Below are 18,063 nucleotides of genomic sequence, written 5' to 3'. Positions count from 1 at the left end.
AAAACGTTTTTTCTTTGTATTTGTTAAAAGATTGAAGTCACATTGCTTGGGATGGGAGCTTTTAAACACTATTACAGTTATCACAAAAACGCTAAAAAAAACCCTCTAATATAATGTTATATGAGATCCTATTTTGTAAACTTTTTCTAGGTAGATTCAAATTGCTAGAAACATTGAACAAGCACACAAAAATGTCTGGCAAAGTATTTACATTTCTCCTCCTGTTCTTCTTCGTCATCGTCCTCAAGATTGATGGTAATAATCAGTGGAGGATGGATAGGTCTTAATGTGTTTTCTTGACCTTTTGTGGAATCTTGATTTTGGGCAGGAGGTAAAATCCCTTCCTGAACTTCCCTTTGCAATGTAGAATCTATAGGAAGGAACTTAAATTTCAGTATAAAACTTTGAGTAAAACTTTGAAGTCCTCATCATACTTAACTCACTCATAAAAGCCAAGACAGTGGTTTGGTTTTGGTCTTAGACACATATGCAGTGGATACATATTACAACTTGGGCCATCAACTAACTAAGTCATAGTTGATTAATTGTATGAATCCTACACAGAGCATTGCTTCATATGCCCACTATTCTGTTCTGTTGAGTTCACTCCTATGCAAGTGTGCAGAGGATTGCAGCCTATTAATTGATTAATTAAGGTTGCAACCCTATGCACACTTACTTGGGAACAAGCCCAATCAAATTCAGTGGGGCTCCCTACTTCTGATTAGGTTTTTTATTTATTATTTCAAGACCACCCTTCACCATTCATGTTCCCAGAGCAGGGTGCAACATAAGACCCCAGTACCATCAAAACATCATTGAAAGCATGTATCACAATTGAAACCTCAAATACAAATATGCAACCTTTGCAACACAGTGGGCACAAACCCATAATCTCACAGCTGGCCATATCAATTTACCTCTGTTGACATGAGGTGGGCCTGGGCTTAAGAGTGTGCCTTCAAATGAATACAACAATGGCGCCATCACACTCATGTTAATCACTTCCTTTGCTACCTCTGTAAATCTAGAGCAGGGTTTTCGAAACTTGTGTCTCCAGCTGTTTTTGGACTACAATTCCCATCATCCCTGACCACTGGTCCTGATAGCTAGGGATGATGGGAGTCGTAGTCCAAAAAAGCAGCTGGAGACCCAAGGTTGGGAAACCCTGGTACTGTATAGACAATTCTATGCCCTCTGCCATTATCATAGCTTGGCGGGGGGGGGGGGCATTTATTCCACCCATTTCATCTCCAACCACAGTTAGTTCAGAGAACTTATATTTCTTCTGAGCAGGAAATGCACGTGGAATCCATCAAGAATGGAATGGAAATGCACATGCATTTTTCAAGAAAGATACACAACAGAATTCAATCTGTGGATCTTTCCTGCAATATCCAAGCTGATTCTCCCCACCCCACCCCTGCTCATTATAATACAATACTTTCCACATGTATTCTTCCATATACAAGCATATTAAATTGGAACCATATTCTTGTGTTTGAATGTAAAATGTAACATTCATTCTTCGATGGAACATGTACACTTACACTTTAAAAAAATAAACAAACAGAAGATCCTGAAGTTATGCAGCATGTAAAATATTGCGCTTGAATTCCTCAGTAGCCCAGATACAGACACTGGCAGCACTGCAACTGCCAGCCACCTCTCCCCCTCCTCCCAGGATTATCCGTGCCGCTGCTGTAATGGGCTGGCTGGAAGCAGAGGGGTTGCTTGGCTCCAGTTGGCCCCTGGTGGTCACCATGGTCTCTCCCACTTAATGAAGTGTCTGGTTGTCAGGTCCAGCACCTGTATTACTGTGGGGATGGCAAGGCAGGGCAGTAATGACAGAGGGATGGCATGGGGGGGGGCAGCAGCTCAAGTCCATGTTTGGTGGCGGTATTGGTGACATTATGCTGAGGGTCCACTCAGCCTGGTGCCTGCCCTGTTCTTATCCATATGGATGGGCCATTAATATGTTGTCCCATTTGCCTTGAATTCTAGACATTCTACTAGTGATCTACTAGTGATGCCACCCATCTCTAGTTCAGACAGCTGCTCCAGAAGGATACATGGTCAATGGTATCAAAAGCCACTGAGAGGTTGAGAAGAATTAACAGGGACATGTTTCCCCTTTCTCTCTCTCGACAGAGGTCATCATATAGGGCGACCAAAGCAGTTTCTGTACCAAAACCAGACCTAAACCCCGATTGAAATGGATCTAGAAAATTAGTTTTTTCCAAAAGTGCCTGGATCTGGTCTGCCACCACTCACTCCAGAACCTTGCTCAGGAAAGGGAGATTAGCAACTGGCCAGTAGTTAGTTAGGTATTCCAAATCCAGGGAAGGATTTACCACTGATCAGTTAGGCAACAGCCCAGAGTATTTCAGTGTGTAAAAGACAGTGTCCTTCTACAGTGATGTCCTTAATATTTTAAGACTAGACTCTACTCTATAACATTTATATTTCAGTTTTCAGAATATGGGGAAAAAAACATTTGTACTCACCATTACTAGGTGGCAAAAAAAGTCCATTTATGTTACGAGGTTTCCGGTGATGGAAGACACAACTGATTCTCACACAGCCCAATGGCTGTGTCTCCCAGAAACATGAAATGCTGTTGTATTTTTGCTACGGAAAAAAAGAGAAAAAAAGGTGGTTCCATATTTAATGATTACAAAACTGTAAAGCGGGTCATGACTGGAACACTGGAATCCATAAAACTAGACGGTGAATAGCAATGGCTGAGAAATTGCTGAGAAGTCAAAGAAGGCTCTGTCCCTTATATTTTGCAACGGAAACGTGCAGAGATCTCAATAAAAGATGTGTGAGAATGTGATCTTATTGAAAATGATTTGGCTGATTTCCCTACCCAACCAGCTATCAAAAGAGAATCAGGCTTCTGGTTCTTTATACATTACACATTTTCTTTTTAATCTAAAGGTACCCTTCCAATCACAGGAGTTGTGTGAGGAAAGTAAAACTCAATCCAGACTTATTGTTCTACTTGTGTAGAGTACAAGCACTTGAACATTTGCATTATAACATAGTATTAGTGAGCTCTTCCACTTTTGCAGAGCACTGCTAGTGGCTTTATCTTGTGAACCACCTTGAGATCTTTTGGTGAACATATACATCTAATAAATAAACAATAAAGTGAAATAAATATTTCCCTTCTGCCCATTTCCTTGGGTTCCAACCCATATGTGGTATCTGAGAGAGGAGGAGCTTCCTTTTAATTGACTTGAAGCGCAAAAACATGTTGCCACTAAATTTAAGAAGACTCAAAATTTGACTAAAGGGAGCTCATTTTTCTCCTCTATACTCACTGCAGTATAAAAACATTCTATTCTCACAGTGCAAAGAAGAGCGTTATGGGAACATAAAGCTGTAATAAAGTACAGATGAAGGGATCCTTAAAATTCAGTGAATTCGTTCAGCTTTTCAAGTGGGGTAGAAGGTGTGAACCAGTTCTATCTTTAGGTGATAAAATGATGTTTGACTATTTCCAAAGCTGATATCTGGGCGTCACAGGAACATCATGCATCTTAACTGTGAAACTTAAGATGTCACATCTGCAGCAGCAGAGGCGAGAGACAGCCAATAAATGCTTATAATAGATCTCTTCACAAGAGAACACTTCAAAGCGCTTGCTGTTTCTACCTGTATTTCCATATGTCTAAATTTGCAAAGTTGATGGGAACATCTCCCCTCTCTCCATAATGAGCACACGGTGTCACTGCCAATGGCTTTTTCACAGTGACGGAATCGGCACTTTGATCCCTGAATAGAGAAGAGAGAGAGGTTGGAAAATTCGGCCAGGCAGCATTTCTTTAAGTGTTCTTTAGGCTGCCCTTCAGTTTCCAAAAACTCTAGCGTGGCTCACAAACAAATAATTAAAAATACAATAAAATTCCAGTCAGAGAACCAGCAGAAAGGCAGCAGTGCAATAAAAACCAAGCTGAACTAATAAAATAACAAATAAGATTGGATTATATCAGATTATGTGACATGCTAGAAGGCCTGAACAAATGAAAAGCACTTTTTGCCTGGCACTAGAGATACATCAGATGTGGTGTCAAGCAAGCCTCCCATGGGAGGCCACTAAACAAACAAGGCCGCTGGGGTGTGTGGGTGTGAAGGAGACAATGAATCCAGACCACCAGAAAGATCCAGTTCCACTCCTGCCTTAGGACAAAGACTTGCTGCAAGTTACAGATCAATAGTTTGAACCTAGACATTATGCATGGACAGTATGGGCCGGAAACCAATGTGGAAGCACATTTAACATACTGAAAGGGCTTTGTAGGTGTAGCATATTGAGATGACCATGCCAGTGGAGCGCACTGATATTTGAAAACTGGTGAGGTGTAGGGACTGTCTGTAACTGAAGGAATTTCTCGCTAGTGTTTGCAAGTGATGTGGAAGTAGAATGGTGGGAGCCTGAAAGGATGATTAGCTAACTGTAAATATTGTTTTGCTTTGAGGGACAATGATGGTCCAGCTTGGGAACATGTATATCTATATATACTTAGTCACACAACTCATTCATTGCTAGTGGGAAAAGATCTTTATAACAGATAAACAGCTAACTGCACATAGCCTTGTATGTTCTGGATTTTTTGTTAATCTGTTCAGTTATCTCCTACTGGAGAAGCCTTGTGATCACCACCACTCTTTTAAGCCATATTTGTAAGGGAAGAAAAGTCACTAGGGGAAGGCTGAAGGCCCTCTTTAGTCTTCTAAATGGGACGCCCATTTGAACTTGGAGAAGGTGAACACTCCTGCTGAATGGGGAGAGCAGTGGAACAGCAAAAAGTGGTTTGCACTTTCCATTAATATTGTGGGTTTCAATAGAAAAGACAAATGAACATTCCTTCTGTGGGGGACAAGGGGAGAGAAACAGAAACACAAAGAGGTAGATCAACTGAGACCTGAGAATTTCAAGGTGGAATTAAACAAAATGAAGTATTTGTGCTCTCTAGGGCCTCTCTTGCCCATTGTGGGAATGCATGTTTGCTTTTGCTGTGCAATCATCATCATCCTATTACAAAGACAACTGAAGTCTCCAGTGCTCTTTCTTATTCAAAGGGAACAAGACTCCAGTTTTCTACACGTACCTGGATTAGACTCTGCTGAATGGAGCTTACTGCCACACAAAAACTCACAGAATTGCTCTATGAACCCTTCAGCACCATCCCTGAAACATCTCACTACTTTGGAAAGTGGAGGGCACATAACAACATGATAGATGCAAGCCATTATAAATTGTGCAGTATTTACCTTTATACAGGTTGAATGAAAATAGAAATAGCAGTCATCCCCAACTTCTGCCATTGCCACCTCTTGTGCTTCTACTCCACTGCCTTTAGAAAGGTCTCAATGCAAATGTAAGAACTATCAACGTGTAAGGAAAGAACATTCCCTTTTGTTCTGAATACAGCTGTATTTGGGATCTAAATTCTATTTCCTCTTAAAGGGAGACCTCCAGTTGAGAGCTTTATTCAAAGGGTTACTTATACTAATTGTAAAACAGACGGTACCTTCTCCAGGTTTGTTGAAGTGCTCACAGATTGAGAGTGGTTGCTAGACAGTGCGCAAATTCAAACTTCCAGAATTTCTCTCATTGTTACCTTGGTTCTTATGACATCATCACAAAGGCCACCATACGACCCCTCAAACTGGGAGTCCTCGCTTATTTTCATCGCTCCTATGTTTAAAAAAGAAAGAAAACAGTGGTTTTTGTGTAGCCTTTTCATCTCGTTGTACCTTACTAAGTCAGTAGAATTCAATTAAGAGAAGAACATCTGTAACTTATATAATTAAGAGAAGCACAAGGATGGGAGTGAAAGCAAGTGAAAGCAAGTGAAAACATCAGCTCCTGCCCTCTTCAATAATTGCCTGCCTGCCAAAGCCTTGGTTTTTAAATATATTTTGATCATTGATCGCTGCTGACTGGCATATCTACCCTACAAACTGAAGTTACCTGGGAGTGATTCTGGACATTTCTGGAGGGAGGGATTACTGTTTTGCCTCCTTTAAATTATCCTCTCCAGTCCCACAGAGTTCTGTTTGTCATTAAATGACAAGATTATTGGAGGATTTGGAGTTCAGTGCCATTAGTATTGCAGTTAATACTCAGTTACATCTCTGCTTTTCCTCAAATATTAGTGAAGCAGTGGAATCCCTGAATCATGACACAAAATCAGTAACATGCTGGATGAAGGCCAGTTATCTAGAAAAGATATGGATTAAGGTAGTTAGCAGGACTCTGGATTGTGGAATGAATGAATGAATGAATGAATGGTCTACTCAATATAGAGTCTCACCCCTCCTGAAAGAACAAATTTGCATTCTATGACTTCTGCATCTGGCCTTATTCCTAGACTATCAGGTGGTGGTTCTGATCAGAAGTAACTCCTTCTAGCTTCACCCGGTACACCAGCTGCAATCTCCTTTGATGATGCAGCCTTTGTGAACTATACTTTGCAATATCTAGATTGGATTAATGTCCTGGAAGACCTGGCTGGCCTTTTCCCACCTGGCCTGTGAAGGCGGTGTATTTTTATTTTTATATTTTATTATTATTTTATATGCAAACTGTTCAATTTGGCTGTGCACTTTTTAATGCATTTTGGTTATTGCTTATTACTGCTATTGTTATGTTTGTAATTATGTAAATCTTTTCAAGTTGTAAGCTGCCTTGAGCCTGGCTTTATCTATGGAAAGGCTTTTAGGTTTTTAGGCTTTTTAACTTTTAAAGGGAGTTGCTTTCAAATTGGAGAATGGTTGTTTTAATCCTTGTAAAAAAATATTGTTACTATACATTTAGTTATATTTACAATTAATATTTTTGTGTGGTTTCTTTGATAACTGTTGTTGGAAACCAGTGTACATAAACACAATTTACATTTTATACAGGACTTGTTTTCTGCCTTAAAAACTGAGCTAGTCACACCAAAGAACACACAATGAGTTTAGAAATAAGTTTTAAATAAACAGAACATTAGAAGAAGAAAAAACAATGAGAAAAGGTTAATGTAAAAGACTGGTCCTGAACTTCTTGCTATTAAAGCTTGGGAAAACATAGAACAGTACCAGCTACAGCTATTCAGACTGTGTATGCAACCTTATAAAGCATGTTTACCCTAATGGCTCTTGTAGTTCAGTGGCAACTAGTGTTCCTTCCATAAATGAAACCATGAATAATTCATCTGAATGAAAAAAACAAGCTGATTTGGTATTATTTTAAAATATATTAATATATGTGGCTAGTATCAGTTCTCCATGTGTTTAATAACACCAAAACCCTAGAATTCCACAGTCAGAAGGAAGTTCCATTGTTTGCAGTGGGGCTACCTCCCACTTAATCTGTATGTAATTGAAGCCAAAAGTAACATTGATCTAATTCAGTCTATTGCTTGACATGGAGAAAGGGCACGCTTGTTTTTATGACAGCTCATAGTATAATAATAGAGAAGCAAAACACTTCTGCTGAACAGGCTACATATCTAATAGAATATTTGTAATAGTAACTTGTGAACATACATTTCTCTACAACCCTTACATTTGATTTTAAAGACTAGCCATCATTTCCCCACACAAAGGGAAATCACCTGAAGACTTGTCTATGAAACACAGAAACTTTTTCAGAGTTACGGAAGCTAACCACTGGACACATGCTATAGAAAATGAACTAAATTGCCCATTTAGATGTAACTACATTACCAAACAGCAGCTGCAGGGATAAACATCCAGCGAGTGCACAGATTTAGCCTGTAAAGTGGTATAAACTCTGGAGATGTATATTTTAAACGGTATTTCCTTCCTGAATAACCACACACCACTTTAATAATTAAGCAATATATAAATATCTAAAACGTGTGTGTTCCCAGTGCCCTCAAAAGACTGCGCTCCCTTTGAAACATTGTTCAAGGACAGTCCTCTATCTGAACGCATTGCTGGAGTTGTCCAAATCCATTTTTAAAGTATATATGTGTACAGCTTTAATTCTATCAACTTGGCTTCTTTCTTTCTTTTGAGCGGTTCCTCTTTTTCACTGCCAGCCGCCTTGAGTCCCGTCGGGGGTGAAAGGCGGAGTATAAATACTAACAAACCAAGTGGAAAAAGCTGGCCATCAACAGGGAGCACCTGGGTGCTTGTTGCTTATACTTTTCCCCGCTAGGGGGAGACGTACTGTCTTATTTCCAAGCACAATCATTTCTAACTCTTCAAGTCTGGCATATGCTGCAAAAGCTGTGCTCTCTTTATTGGGGACGAGCGAGCGGCCCGACCAGCCCCTCTGCGCTGACGTCACGCGAGAACGAGTCCCTCAGCTTCCCTCCCGGACTACATTTCCCGGCACCCCTTTCAGCCGGGCCTAGCTACGCCTGCTGCCCCGGTCGCCGCCGGGGGAGGCAGCCTCTAGTCTAGGCCTGCTGCTGCTGCTAATCACCGGCGTCGCGCGCGCGCGGGCCGGCCGGCCGGCCGCTGCTGCTGCTGCCTGCTCCGAGGCCGGAGGGACCAGCATGAGCCGCCTGGGCTCGGTGCAGCAGAAGGTGGCCTGCCTGTTCGTGACGCAGGTGAAGGAGGAGCCCTCGGCCAAGAGGGAGCGCCAGGTATGCGGCGGGGAAGGCAGAGCGAGCCCCGCGCCCGCCGGGGGAAAGCCGGGGGCGGGGAAGAAGAAGCAGCCCGCGCGGGGGCGGCAGGGGGAGGAGGGTCGGCAGCTGGGAAAGGAAGGCGCTGCTTCTTCCCCGACTGCCTCCTTGATCGCCTCGCCTCGTGTTTTCATCCCACGTGAGGCGGCTGCTATTATTATTATTATTATTATTATTATTATTATTATTATTATTATAGCAGCCTGTGCTTCGCATGCAAGGGCACTTTACCTGCGTGCACCTTTCCTTGTAGGAATGTCTGCAGGAACGAAATGGCCCTGAATGTTTTGAGGACGTTTGGGGGCACCCTTCTCTGTTTCCTGGCCCTTGCTAGGGTGGGTCGTTAGTTAGTTGGGCATCATATTTGAGCCAAGACTTAGCTCGGCTTAGCCTCCCCCCCTCCAAAAAAATCCACCCATCCACCTTGCATCTCCCCTTTCAGACATCCCATACAGTATTTCTAGGCCTGCGCACAACATCAGCACCACCACCCCTCCCTTGGAATATGTGAGTCGCATTTAACGCAACAGGTGTCTCTTACTTTATTTTTGCACCCGCTGCTCAAGTAAGCACTCTGTTTGTCATTTACATTGATCTACCTAAGTGCCATCAGTAGCTGGAGTGGGCTGAATACTTGTGAAGGTGAAGATCCCTCCCTGCTTTCCCCTCTTGGGTATATTTTCGCATTCAGTCTGAACCATTATAATGCACTGGGCGAGTTCCTTAATAACTTTTCTGTATTCAGATGCTAAGAAACAGCAGTAACCGCAAGCCATCTGAATACATCTCACTCTTTCTCTGCTTAAGTTTGATGGAAGAAAAGGTTACATTACAAGTTGGATTTTCATAGTGTAGCCATCTTTTAATGAGATTATCCCTGTGATTTCAAAGTAATAAACATAGCTACGTACCATTATTTTGTTGGTGATGCGGCTTCTAATTTCAAACTGAAGCCTTGAGAGCAACTGTTGTTCCCATGATAAATGATGCATGGAATCTTTGTTGCCATGGATATAGTAGCTTTTAAGATTCTATAACCCTAGGCTTGATTCCTTCAAAATGGAGAACCCTCTCAAAATGACTTTGAAATTCAGTAGGAAACAGAGTCTACGTTTCATCCTGTGAATTGATATTGTTATCATTACTTATGAAATTTATATAACGCTCTTCATCTAAATATCATAGGGCGGTTTACAACATAGAAATGATGGCTGTACAGTGTCATGGAATCAATGTTATTAAGAATGAAAGTTGTTGGGTTTGAGGGCAGGAGTGGGGTTGGGGATGGAGAGCCTGCCTTGAAAAAAGTTATACTTCCAAAATACTTTTACACCTATTTTCTCCTTAGCCTTTTAAAGTGCTGGCCACCGAAACTATTAATCCAAAGGCATTAGATGCAGATATATACAGTGCGATCCCAACTGAAAAGGTGGATGGAACTTGCTGCTACATAACTACGCACAAAGGTAATGTGAAAGAGCTCTGTTAAGTAGTCCTTTTTATAGTGAAAATATGCTGTACATAATTCAAAATATGGGCTTTATCCATCCTGAATTCATGGCTAAGGGAAGTGTTGGGCTCCTGTCGATGGTCAGAGGCTGAAAGGTAGGTAGGACAGCCTCCTTCATTTGCCCAGGCTGATGGAGATGAATACATCAGCCCACACTATCTTCACTGATAAGAACAGTGATAGCCTGATGTCACTGTAGCCACCTTGGGCAAGCCAGACCTTGGGCAGTTGGCTTAGTCGCCTCCTTCCATTTCTCTGTAGTATTTCATCCCCCCCCCCTAATTGAGTGAGCAAGGTCTTCCTCACCACATATTGATTGGCAAAAGGGACTGGCTGTTCTCTTCTCCCCCCCTACACATGACTCTCACTTGCAGGCATCTGGGCCCCATGCTTTCTTTTGATGCTTTTGTAAGTTTCCTTCCTCTAGGCCAGTGTGGAAGCACAGGGCTACTATCCCTCTAACAGACCAGCAGAAATTTGTGTAGATCCGTAACTCTTGTGGGTTTACTTCAAAGACTGTTGTAAGAGCTTATACGAGTAGCTGCTCCATGCCAGAGTTAAAAGCAATATTCAGTATTCGTTGAAAGGAGTTGGCTAGATTTTTGTTTGTTTGTTGTAAGGAACTCCATGATAAATTTTGATGCCATTTTGTTCACTATAGGGCAGCCATACCTTTGGGCCCGGTTGGATAGAAAACCAAACAAGCAAGCTGAGAAAAGGTTTAAACGTTTTGTGCACTCAGCAGGCGACTCAAAAGGTTGGTGGCTATTTTTTGGGTAACCAAGAGCTTATTTATTTTAAAGATTTTATTGGTTTACAAAAGTACATGTCCTATCTCTTTTGGTTGTACAGTCTGACAAATCAGTTAATTTGTTGTGAGACATTAGTGTTGAGTACAGTATAATGTTGGGGAAGAAGAGGGGGAAGAGGAGGAGTGGGGTGGTGAGGCTTATATTCTTTTGTATAGTGTACATGTGGAGTTTTGTGTCAGCATCAACTGGGTAGGTTTTCTTTTGTTTATTACATTTCCTTGGTAGCGAGATGTATTGGGGTGGCAGGGTGTGGCTGGTTGACTGTGGTTGGCTGCAGTGGGGTTTGTTTGCATTTGGGGGGGGGGGCTTGTTGGGTTAGGTAAACCAGATTGATGCATATGCTGTCAGTAGATTATTGCCATTGTCTTTTTGGGCCGATAAAGGAGAGCCATACTGGGGTGAAGTCATCCTCTTCTATTTGTCCCTGTGTCAATTTCAATTTATTGGTTAGCTTTTCTAGCAAGGTCGTTTCCCATACAATTTGATACCATTGGTTCATCTTTACTCCTGAAAATTCCCTTCAGTGTCTAACTATGAGGCCTCTGGCTGCTGAGAGTAGGTGGGTTATAAACTATATAATGTGAGTGGTCATTATGATCTTGGAAGATGTTCAGTAGGGCCAATTCTGGGGTGAGTTCTAATACCTGTTCAGCTATTTTGCATATCTCTTGTAGGACTGCTGTCCAGAAGGGTTGGATTTTAGGGCATTCCCACTACATCTGGAGGTATGTGCCTGTGAAGGTGCAGCCTCTCCAACATCTTGGTGAGATTTCTGGGCATATCCGTGCCAGTTTCTGTGGTGTTAAGTACCACCTGTAGATGAGTTTCAGAGTGAGTTCCCTTCTTTTGGCTGATATGGACTTAAAGGGAGGTTAAGACCACATTCTCGACCATTGTGCGGGGTTTATTTCATAGCCTATGTCATGCTCCCATTTTCTTTGATTGCATCAAGGGGGGTTGTGGGATTTTGGAGCAGTATTTTATATATTGTGGATACCATCCCTTTACTGTGTCCCTCTGCTGTCAGGAGGTTTTTGAAGGTGGTCAAGGGCCTAGTGGCTGCTGATTCTACTGTTGGATTGTTTAAGAAGGCATGTAGTTGATGATGTGTTAGCCAAGTTATTTGGGTGTCCTCTAGTTTGTCCTGTATTTCTTGTGTTGGTATGGGTTTGCTGTTGTAGAAGTCTTTTAGACAGTGTTGGCCTTTGGCTAGCCTGGTTTTTATCTGGAGGTTTTGTGCTGCATGTTGGAATAGTGGGTGATAGGCCAGGGGGGCTAGTGGGGATGGGGATAGTTTGCCTACTTTTCCATTCCATGCTTTAAGCATGGACTGTTCAGTGTTGTGGAGATTTTCTTTAGTTTGTTTTGGAGAAATGGGGATGCTGTTGTGGGGATGCTTTTGATGGTTTCTCTCTTCAAGTGGACCCATTGTTTTGTCTCATCTTGTAGAATATACTGGATTATGTGGTGTACTTGGTTGGTGATGTAATATGATTCTATTTTGGGGATTCCCCATCCTCCTTCTGAGGTGGGGAGGCACAGGTATTTGGGGCTTATTTTTGGCTTTTTGTATGAGAAAATAAACGAGTGTAGTTTTTTCTGCCACTTCTGGAGTTGGGCTGGGGGAATCCAGATTTGGAGGGTTTGGAATAAATAGATTAATTTTGGGAGGGTGATCATTTTGATCATGGCTATTTTGTTTGAGAGGGTGAAGTTGGTATTGTTCCATTTCCTCAAGTCTCTTTTGATTTGCCACCATGTGCACGTGCTCCTTGCTTCTTGTTGACTGGAATATCAACATTTTTAGGAGGAATGTAGGAAGGTTCAAAAAGCAAATGCTTCTAAATAGGTGGGGCTGCCTTTAAAAGGTGACTTGGAAGCTGCAATTAATCCAGAATGCAGCAGCTAGACTGGTGACTGGGAGCGGCCACCGGGACCACATAACACTGGTCCTAAATGATCTACATTAGCTCCCAGTACATTTCCAAGCACAATTCAGAGTGTTGGTGTTGACATTTAAAGCCCTACAAGACTTCAGCTCTCTATACCTGAAGGAGCATCTCCATGCTCATCGTTCAGCCCAGACATGGAGGTCAGTTCTGAGGGCCTTCAACAAGGAACCACACAGGTGGTCTTTTTGGTAGTTACACCTGCCATGTACATTGCATGTACCTCCTGCCAGATGTCAAAGAGTTAAACAACTGTATAATTTTTCGTAGACATCTGAAGGCAGCCCCGTTTGGGGAAGCCTTTAATGTTTGATGTTGCTGCTGCTGCTGCTTTTCCTGCATTTTTGCTGGAAGTCATCCAGAGTGATTGGGGTAAGCCAGTCGGATGGGTGGGGTATAAGAAAAATAATTATACAAATGCAGAATCAGCATTTTAATATCCTTGATAATACTCTTAACAGAGCAGTCCATATAACTTAAATTTATAAAATCCATGTAATCAATTGCTATTGCCAGTTTTGTTGGTCTTAGGATGAATTGTGTTAATATTTCTTCAGAAGATAGATAACAAGTGTATTTCATATTCTTGCTTCCAGGATTTACTTGGAATATTGAAGACGACTTCAAGCCTGTTCCTGAATGCTGGATTCCAACAAAGGAAATAGAGTACTGCAATGGAAAACCTTTTCCTGATGAAAATGGACATATTCCAGGTAGAAAAACATAGCTTAACACCAGAAAAATCTGTTCCAAACTTCAGTCATTTAGAGCAGTGTTTCCCAACCTTAGTTCTCCAGCTGTTTTTGGACTACAACTCCCATCATCCCTAGCTAGCAAGACCAGTGGTCAGGGATGATGGGAATTGTAGTCTGAAAACAGCTGGAGACCCAGGGTTGGGAAACACTGATTTAGAGATCGTAAATACTTTATGTAATATTTTATTAATTTACTCATTCAACTGAAAAACAAGCCACCCAGATAAATTTGTTCTAGGGTGGCCTATAAATATTGTAAACAAGTACCGTATTTTTCGTCCTATAGGGCGCACCGGCCCATAGGACGCACCTCGTTTTTTGGGGTGGGGAATGAATAAAAAAAAATTATTCCCCCCCCCCAGCCGCAGCTGCCGCCCTAAGCCTTGCACACGCCTGCCCGAAGCACGGGGCACCCTCCGGAGGGCTCCACGTGCTTCGGGCTGCAGGCTGCCGCCCCAAGCCTCGCACGCCCGGCGGGAGCTCCTGCCGGGCGCGCAAGGCTTGCAGACGCTTGCCGGGGCTGCAGGCTGCTGCCAGCAAGCCTTGTGAGCCCGCAGGAACTCCCGCCGGGCTTACAAGGCTTGCGGATAGCTTCCTGAAGCCTGGAGACCGAGAGGGGTTGGTGCGCACCGATGCCTCTCGCTCTCCAGGCTTCAGCGAAAGCCTGCATTCGCCCCATAGGACGCACACACTTTTCCCCTTCATTTTTGGAGGGGAAAAAGTGTGTCCTATGGGGCGAAAAATACGGTAAGTTGGGAATTACCATGTCAAAAGTCATACTTGCATGGTGAATTAGTCCTTGTATAGCCTATTTCTTGTTAAGGTAGCTTTATATATCTTGTTTACCTTCACTATATTATTGAGGGACTAAGGTTGAAATATCATGACAGGGCTGATCTGAATAACATGGATTCTCCAGATCACACTGAAGTGCAATATTGAGACAGAATTGTTGGAGGCGTTCCCTAGTGAACAATATAAATTTGGATATATGCAAGAACTCAGTGTCGGATTAGAGATTATTTTTTAACCATTGGTTTTTCATATTTGAGCAATATTAATGTTCATATCACCTGTAATATTTTTATAAACAATGGAGCCAACCTAAATGGGGGGAAATATTGTTTTTTTTTTTACAGGCTGGGTGCCAGTGGAACAAAACAGCAAACAATATTGTTGGCATACCTCTGTTGTTGACTATGAATTTGAGCTAGCGCTCATTCTGAAGAATCACACTGAGGAACCTGGTCTTCTGGAAATTAGTCTAGTGCCCTTATCAGATCTCTCAGAACAAACTCTGGAGCTTATTGGAACGAGCATTAATGCAAATCCATATGGTAAGCATATCTTATATTCATCAACAAGATATTTTTCTGAGAGCTTTATATCAGGCACTGGTAATAAACACTGTGTACGATTATTGCAAACACAATCTTTTAAGAATTACAATACACAGCAAAACCTTTGTCAAACAAACATATTAATATGCAGCTTGCTTGAAGTGTTTACAACTAAACAAATAACAAATAAAAGCATCATGTTAATAAAGCCTTGAGCAGTGGTCGGCTGAGCTGCAGCAAACAGAAGGGTTCCTGTCTGTCTTTAGCTGAATTGCTCAGACTCTAGAAACAAAATATTTGGAAAACGTCTACAAGTAGCATGGAGCTATAAAAGCAAAAGCCCAAGAGAGTTGGCTAAGGGAGCATCATTGACGATTAGGAAATAAAGGTGGGACTTGGGAACTTCTGTAACACAATAAAATAGTTGATTGCATTTGTTTAATAATCTTTTAAATAGGCTTAGGAGACAAGAAACATCCTATCCACTTTCTCATACCACATGGAACATTTCAAATAAAAAATGCCCCTCCACTGAATCATGATGACATATTGTCTTGGTTTGATGAAAGCAAAGAAGGGAAAATTGAAGGAATTGTATGGCATTGTGCTGATGGAAACTTAATTAAGGTAATTCTGAAAGATTTATTGAATAACCAACATCTTGATTTTATCTACGAATGAAAGGCCTTTAGTTCAGTAGCTTCAACATGCTGCCAAGTTTATTTTTTAAAAATTGAGCAAAGAAGAAAATGGATTTTCAGCTGCAATTAAAAGCTTAGTAAAAAAACAAACCACCAAATTATGTTATCATTTAATTCCCTAGAAGCACTTTCACATTATACATGAATGCATTTCAACATACCAGTGCTTACAGAAAAAGTTGCATAGAACATGCAAATATACGCATGTGAATCCATATAACATCTTGGTGTTTGCTCATCATTCAATCAATTTGGCTGTTTATTTTAGAAGAAAGCCATGGGAATGAAAAATTAAGCCTCCAGAGTCATTTCCAGATGTCAGTTTTGATTTGGTGCAATTTGCATCTTCTATTTTATGCTTGTAATGTAATTTTGGAGAGAAGAATGGAGTAGCTGTTTCAAACACAAGTAGGAAAGGATGAAGCCTTCAATCATCAAGAATTTAAAAACCTGCCTCAGTGATTGAGTATTAAAATGTGTCCGTGCAATTGTTTCAGACTCTGATCTGGTACTTAGTGCAGTTAGTAATGTAATTGTTTTTCTTTTCTTCATAGCTCCATCGGCATCATCTTGGCTTGTGCTGGCCAATTGCGGACCCTCAATTGATTTCTCAGCCAGTTGTTATCACCTTTAGTGGTGCCAAATACAACTATAATTTTAAGCCAAAGACACTTTTCCATTATTTTTCAAAATTGGAGGGACAAAGATTCAATAGTCTCAGAGATATAGTAAGTAATCTGTGACCAAATAGTCTCAGAGATATAGTAAGTAATCTGTGACCAAATAATTTTTTTTAATAAAAAAGTAGCCATCTGTGTGGTTGTTCATTCCTTAGATAGGGGATGTCAAAAGGTTTCCATTGTTGAAATGCAATGTAAATAGTATTTAGGCAACACATGGCTCAATGTGTACATGTATATATAACAAATACTGCTGCTTATTATGTAGCAGACAAGCCACAAATAAAAATCTATAAACTTTGGAGCGGTTGTTTTTTTAATTGTGTGGGAAACATACCTCTTGAAGTGATGGTTACGTACCTGAAATCTGCTTTTTGTGTTAAATTATTGTATAGTTTGTACATTCAGTTGTGGTAATGACTAGTTTGTATGGATAAATTTCTTCTAGCAATGTATAACTGAAAAGTATATTTAAATTTTGCAACAGATCAAACTATAAAGTGAAAGAAAAATTTCCAAAAGGCTTTTTTTTAACAGAATGCTTTACTGTCAAACTTCTGAGGAGTAGAACATTATTCTTCACTAACAGGGTCAACTGAGTAGCCTCAGGGTAGCTTTCTGTTTATATTTTATACTCTGTTACAAATATTGTAGCAAAAAATACTTGTGTGCATTAAATCAATTCTGAAGAGTTACTGTGTGCAAATTCATTGCTGTTTCCTCAAAAATACATACATGTAGTGATTTTGTTGCTTCCATATATTTTCAAAGGAGCAACATATATTTTATGAGTAATAAAAGTAAGATACATGTGTATATGTCATAGAATACAATGTTTGAGAAGCCACTGGCATTTGTTTTGAAATGTTTAAATTATTAAGATACAACATTTCTTTTGAAATGCATATGTTACAATACTACATTGTTTGCTTAAATAATGTCAGGGCAGCTTTACGTAAAGTCGTTTCTGATAACGAAACTAAAATTCAGTCATACTAATGGAACGCAAAAAATGAGAAGTAAACTTGTTTAGAAAGTTTGTATATACTTTATTAGATAAAACCCATATTTCTGGACTGCCAGTTTTAGGGTAAATAAGCATTAAACTGTTTGAATAATACACTAATGGATAAATGTAGAAAAATAAATAATTTCTAAACTGCATTGTTTTATACCTTCACTGCAAGCACATCAATGTAAGATCTATAAAAAATATAATACTGACTATATAATAAATTAGCACAAAAAACAACAGTATAATAGTACTATACCTTTTTTCCTTACTTTTGCTTCTGTTTGCAGAAGTGAAAACAAGCAGTAGCTCATGGAGATGCTTGCTTTGGCAAGAGCTGAAACACATTTCTGAGAAAGTATAAAAAAAGCTTGTTTGACCCCTGACATAAGAATGTTCTTGTTTCTTTTCTGTGCCAAGTCTCAGGTCTTCTTTAAAAACATTCTGTACTTTTTCATTTAATCAATAGAAACTCTGGCTGGAATATCTACCTGAACACCAAATTGTTCAGAAAGTGTTTTCAATTTCTCTTCCAAGAGAATATTTTTTTTAACTTCTTCATTATAGTTGTATTTTAGATCCTCAATTTCTTCAAAAAAGGATGGATCAAAGTGGTCCAGTTCATTTTTCAGCTTTCTGACTTCTTC

At 40.6% G+C, this 18,063-nt stretch overlaps 3 protein-coding genes across 10 annotated transcripts in view; 1 reads left to right on the top strand and 2 right to left on the bottom strand.

Annotated features, from left to right (window-relative positions):
* Positions 1-9,681, bottom strand: part of LOC309350976 (uncharacterized protein C12orf50 homolog) — a 20,192-nt gene extending 10,511 nt beyond the window's left edge. For 2 of the 5 annotated variants that reach the window (XM_081878299.1, XM_081878303.1), the window contains exons 1-5: positions 9,569-9,680; positions 5,634-5,710; positions 3,664-3,783; positions 2,508-2,631; positions 212-370 (exon numbers count right to left, since the gene is read on the bottom strand). In XM_081878299.1, coding sequence (XP_081734425.1) covers positions 212-370; positions 2,508-2,631; positions 3,664-3,783; positions 5,634-5,705 — 475 coding nt within the window. In that variant the 5' untranslated portion in view covers positions 5,706-5,710; positions 9,569-9,680. Of the gene's footprint in view, positions 1-211; positions 371-2,507; positions 2,632-3,663; positions 3,784-5,283; positions 5,507-5,543; positions 5,711-9,568 lie in introns of those variants that run through there. The other 3 variants (XM_081878301.1, XM_081878302.1, XM_081878300.1) reach the window with 3 other exon arrangements.
* RLIG1 (RNA 5'-phosphate and 3'-OH ligase 1) lies at positions 8,474-16,705 on the top strand. Its single transcript, XM_081878321.1, has 8 exons — positions 8,474-8,618; positions 10,006-10,123; positions 10,829-10,924; positions 13,525-13,641; positions 14,823-15,020; positions 15,481-15,650; positions 16,279-16,492; positions 16,533-16,705. The coding sequence occupies exons 1-7, from the start codon at positions 8,529-8,531 to the stop codon at positions 16,465-16,467; spliced, it is 978 nt and encodes a 325-aa protein (XP_081734447.1). The 5' UTR covers positions 8,474-8,528; the 3' UTR covers positions 16,468-16,492; positions 16,533-16,705.
* CEP290 (centrosomal protein 290) overlaps positions 16,535-18,063 on the bottom strand; it is a 47,993-nt gene continuing 46,464 nt past the window's right edge. For all 4 annotated transcript variants that reach the window (XM_081878178.1, XM_081878177.1, XM_081878179.1 and 1 more), the window contains one exon: positions 16,535-18,063. In XM_081878178.1, coding sequence (XP_081734304.1) covers positions 17,875-18,063 — 189 coding nt within the window. In that variant the 3' untranslated portion in view covers positions 16,535-17,874.

This window comes from Podarcis erhardii (genome assembly GCF_964252035.2).
Source record: "Podarcis erhardii genome assembly, chromosome: 10".
NCBI classification, from domain to species: domain Eukaryota; kingdom Metazoa; phylum Chordata; class Lepidosauria; order Squamata; family Lacertidae; genus Podarcis; species Podarcis erhardii.
Note: the sequence above shows the minus strand (reverse complement) of the source record. Positions and strands in the feature narration are given on the sequence as shown.

Bases quoted from the DNA above. Each gene is read 5' to 3' on its own strand.
- RLIG1 (XM_081878321.1), top strand. From the start codon at position 8,529: ATGAGCCGCCTGGGCTCGGTGCAGCAGAAGGTGGCCTGCCTGTTCGTG. The intron at 10,925-13,524 runs GTTGGTGGCTAT...TCTTGCTTCCAG, and splicing joins CTCAGCAGGCGACTCAAAAG to GATTTACTTGGAATATTGAA. The intron at 15,651-16,278 runs GTAATTCTGAAA...TTTTCTTCATAG, and splicing joins CTGATGGAAACTTAATTAAG to CTCCATCGGCATCATCTTGG.